The 3,455-nt window shown below is 52.5% G+C and overlaps 1 protein-coding gene across 1 annotated transcript in view; it reads right to left on the reverse strand.

Annotated features, from left to right (window-relative positions):
- ACTL8 (actin like 8) overlaps positions 1-3,455 on the reverse strand; it is a 66,576-nt gene that overhangs the window by 1,729 nt on the left and 61,392 nt on the right. Inside the window, exon 2 of the mRNA XM_077775796.1 lies at positions 1,267-1,636. Within this exon, the coding sequence (XP_077631922.1) occupies positions 1,267-1,614 (348 nt within the window). The 5' untranslated portion in view covers positions 1,615-1,636. The remainder of the gene's footprint in view (positions 1-1,266; positions 1,637-3,455) is intronic.

Genomic DNA, 3,455 nt, shown 5'->3' on the forward strand with positions numbered 1-3,455 from the left:
TTTTTTTTTTTTTTTCACACATCAAGGCAAAACTGGGATTCTGACATTTAGGGTTTGGCAAAGTCCCCAGGCTGACTTTCTCCCCCACCCATCGCCCCCTGGATCCCCACCCCACCGCCTCCCTAACTCCCCAGTGCTGACGCATCTCCCCCGTGTCCGACCCTACACACACAGAAAGGCAGCACCAGTCGGTGCTCCTGTGACCACCCCTTCCTGCGCCTCCCCCCACAGGCCCATCTTCACCCTACTGTCCCGCCACCACCCATTTCCCAAACAGAAGCCAGGGCCCTCTTTTTCAAGTGGGAAATCAAATATGGATCCCACTTAAAACTCTCCAGGAGCTTCCGATCTATTTAGAGCGGGGGCTTGGCAAGCATTGTCTATAAAAGCTAGACAGCCGGGGTTGCCAAATTTAGCAAATAAAAATACAGGCTGCCCAATTAAATTTGACTTTCAGACAAACAACGATGTTCTCCTATAAGCATGTCCCATGCACTACTTGGGGCATGCTTATACTAAAGTATTATTTGTTGCTTATCTGAAATTCAGCTCAGATATGTATTTTATCTAGCAAACCTATAGTAAGTCTTTTAGCCTTTACACACCATATATACGGTCTCTGCCATGACTACTCAGCTCTGCTGATGTGGTGTGAAAGTAGCCAAGGATGATAGGTAAATGGGTGGACATGGCTATGTTCCAATAAAACTTTATTTATAATCACAGACAGTGGGCCAGTTTGGCCCACTGGCTGTAGTTTGGCAAGCGTTGATTTAGAGTAAAATCAAAGCCCTCCCCAGATGTGACTTTACCTTCCCGTCTATCTCTTCCCACCCTCCCTGGGGACTGAAATCACCTCCTCAGAGAAGCCTTCCCTAATCACCCTCTTCAGAGGGGCTCCCCCTCTCCCCACCAGCCAGCTATCACCCCGTTTCATTTTGTATCTAGAAGTTATCACTCTCCGGAATTCTTATTGGTTAACCTATCCAAGGCCAACTCTTCCACAAGAAAGCAAGCTCTTTGGGGTGGAAGATGATCTCAGAACGTTTATGGAATCTGTGAACAAAGTACCCAGTGTCTCCCCATCTTCGTAGAATATTTCAACTGCCACATCTCTGTCACGGAGGAAACTCTGTGAGCCCCCACTATACCCAGGACGGGTGCCAGGCACACACTAGGTGCTCAGGAAAACCGATGGGGCAAATTGTTTAGAAAGCAGAGTTCCTGATACTCAATCCTGTCCGAACACAAAGTGCCAGGCCTCACCTCCAGGGTCTTCTGTCGGTCTGCAGGCTCCCTCAGAGGGCACTCTGTGACCATCACGGGCGAGTCTTCGTGCTCCCGCCTATGTTTCTCCAGGACAAACGACCAGATGTGCTCCACGCCCTCCCAGTTGAGGACACGGCCACGCTGGACGGGGTAGCTAAAGGTATCAGGATGGCAAATATCGATGCCCAGGCTCACGCGCCTTTGGGCGTAGCTGGGGCCGGGGTTCTCCCTGCACGGGATGTAGTTCACGATGCTCGGGAAGACCATCTGGGGCTCGTTCCACCCAGACAAGCCAGCCTTCAGGAAGCCGGACCCGTGGTCGATGATAATGGTTCTCGCGGCCATGGTGAAGGCAGAGTGGACTTGACTGTGGAAGGAAAGGAAGGGGAGGGAAGTGACTCGTGAACCCATTCCAGGCCAGCGGGGGCTGCGTCCCAGTCTCCACCCCAGGGTCAAACTTCAGGCTCCCCCAAAGCCTGTCCGCCACCCCGTCCAAGCCTTCGCACGGGCTGTGCCTGCAGTGGTCCCTCCGCCCCAAACTCCTCATCACCCTACAAGGCCCCGCCTGGGAAGTCCTGCCACGTCCACCTTCCCACCAACCTCTCCCGCTATGCTTTGCACACTGTTACACCAAGGGCACACTTCCGCTCCACGGGAGCAGAGCTTGGGTCCTATTACTCGTGGCAGCCTCGGCGAGAAGCTTTCACACCAGAAGCGCTGATGGCGGCTGGCTGCCTGTTTCGAAGACTCCAGGACATCAGCCTCGGGGCCACCGCCCTCTGCGATGACAGCATAGTAGCCACAGCAGCATGAGCAGGGGGTAAGGACAGTGACAACGGCCACCGGCGGAGCTATCATTTCTGGGGTACACGCCCTCTGTCCAGCGCTGGGAGGAACACTTCGCCGGTGAGGTTGGACTTTGTAACACTGCCCTTGGTGCCCGCCCCAAATGACCGAACGACAGCAGCTTTTAAATGGCTTGAGCTGGTAATCATTCCATGTTCACGTCCACCTGTAAGGCAGGTACCTTGGTTGCACCCACTTTACAGATGGGGACACTGAGGCACGGAGGGCTTAACATTACTTTCCCAGCACCACACAACTGAGGAACGGGGCTGACACATCCACCCAGAGCAGACCCCAAAGGCCACACTCTGAGCATGAGGCTAGGCACGTAGTGGGTTTTGTGCAGGAGCCAGGCAGCCAAGTTACTACACACGGGAGGCTGTCAGCAGGATGGGTGAAACTGATCGTGGGCAGTTTCAACACCTGTGAAGTGGGAGGGGGGTGGGGCTGGATAAAAAACCACATGCTGGGAAGGTAGGTGGAGTCACTATGTGATTTCCAGACTTTACAAAACTGCAGCAGTCAGCACGATGCGGCACTGGGGAAAAGCTTGTGACCGAAGTGCCCAAGACAGAAAGATGAGTCCAGACACCGTTCTTCACAAAGAAGGAAACGGATGTTTGGCAAGGGGCGAAAACAATGAAAGGAGGAGGGAAGAGCCTTCACGATAAACGGGAGGGAACGATCAGATATCCATCCACACGCCAGCAGAAACGAACCTTCTTCCATACCTCACACCGTATAAAAAATGAACTCAAAATGGGTCGCAGGTCTACATGGAAAACCTAAAACCATATAAAACTATCCAAAGAAACAGAGCAGAGAATCACTGCGACCTCAGACACAGTAAGGCTTTCTTAGATGGAACATCTTTAGCCGAGTCCCTAAAAGAACAAACCGACACACTGGCCTTTGTCAAAATTTAAGAAATTTGCACTTTGAAAGGCACCGTGAAGGGCATGAAAAGGCAGGCCAGGGGCTGCGAGAAAGCATCTGCAAACCGTCAGGTAGGCGGCGGCTTGCATCCAAAAACGATAAAGAACTCATGGAACTCATAAGAAAACCAGTGCAAGTGTTCAGATTTAAACACGTCCCAAAAGAAGACACACGGATGACAGAGAGCCGTAAGAAAAGATGTTGAGCATCGTGAGTCCTCAGAAACACGAAGATTAAAAGCAGCACCACATGGCAAAGAGAAGGCCCAGGTAGAGGCCCCGGGACCCGGCGCCGGTGAGGAGGCGGAGGACCTGAAGCCCTCAGGCACTGCTGGTGGAAACGCTAAGTAAACCACTACGTAGAGAACAGTCAGGCAGTTCCCCCTATAAAGTTAAATTGCACCC

This window comes from Crocuta crocuta, unplaced genomic scaffold, assembly GCF_008692635.1.
Source record: "Crocuta crocuta isolate KB4526 unplaced genomic scaffold, BGI_CrCroc_1.0 scaffold127, whole genome shotgun sequence".
Taxonomy (NCBI): domain Eukaryota; kingdom Metazoa; phylum Chordata; class Mammalia; order Carnivora; family Hyaenidae; genus Crocuta; species Crocuta crocuta.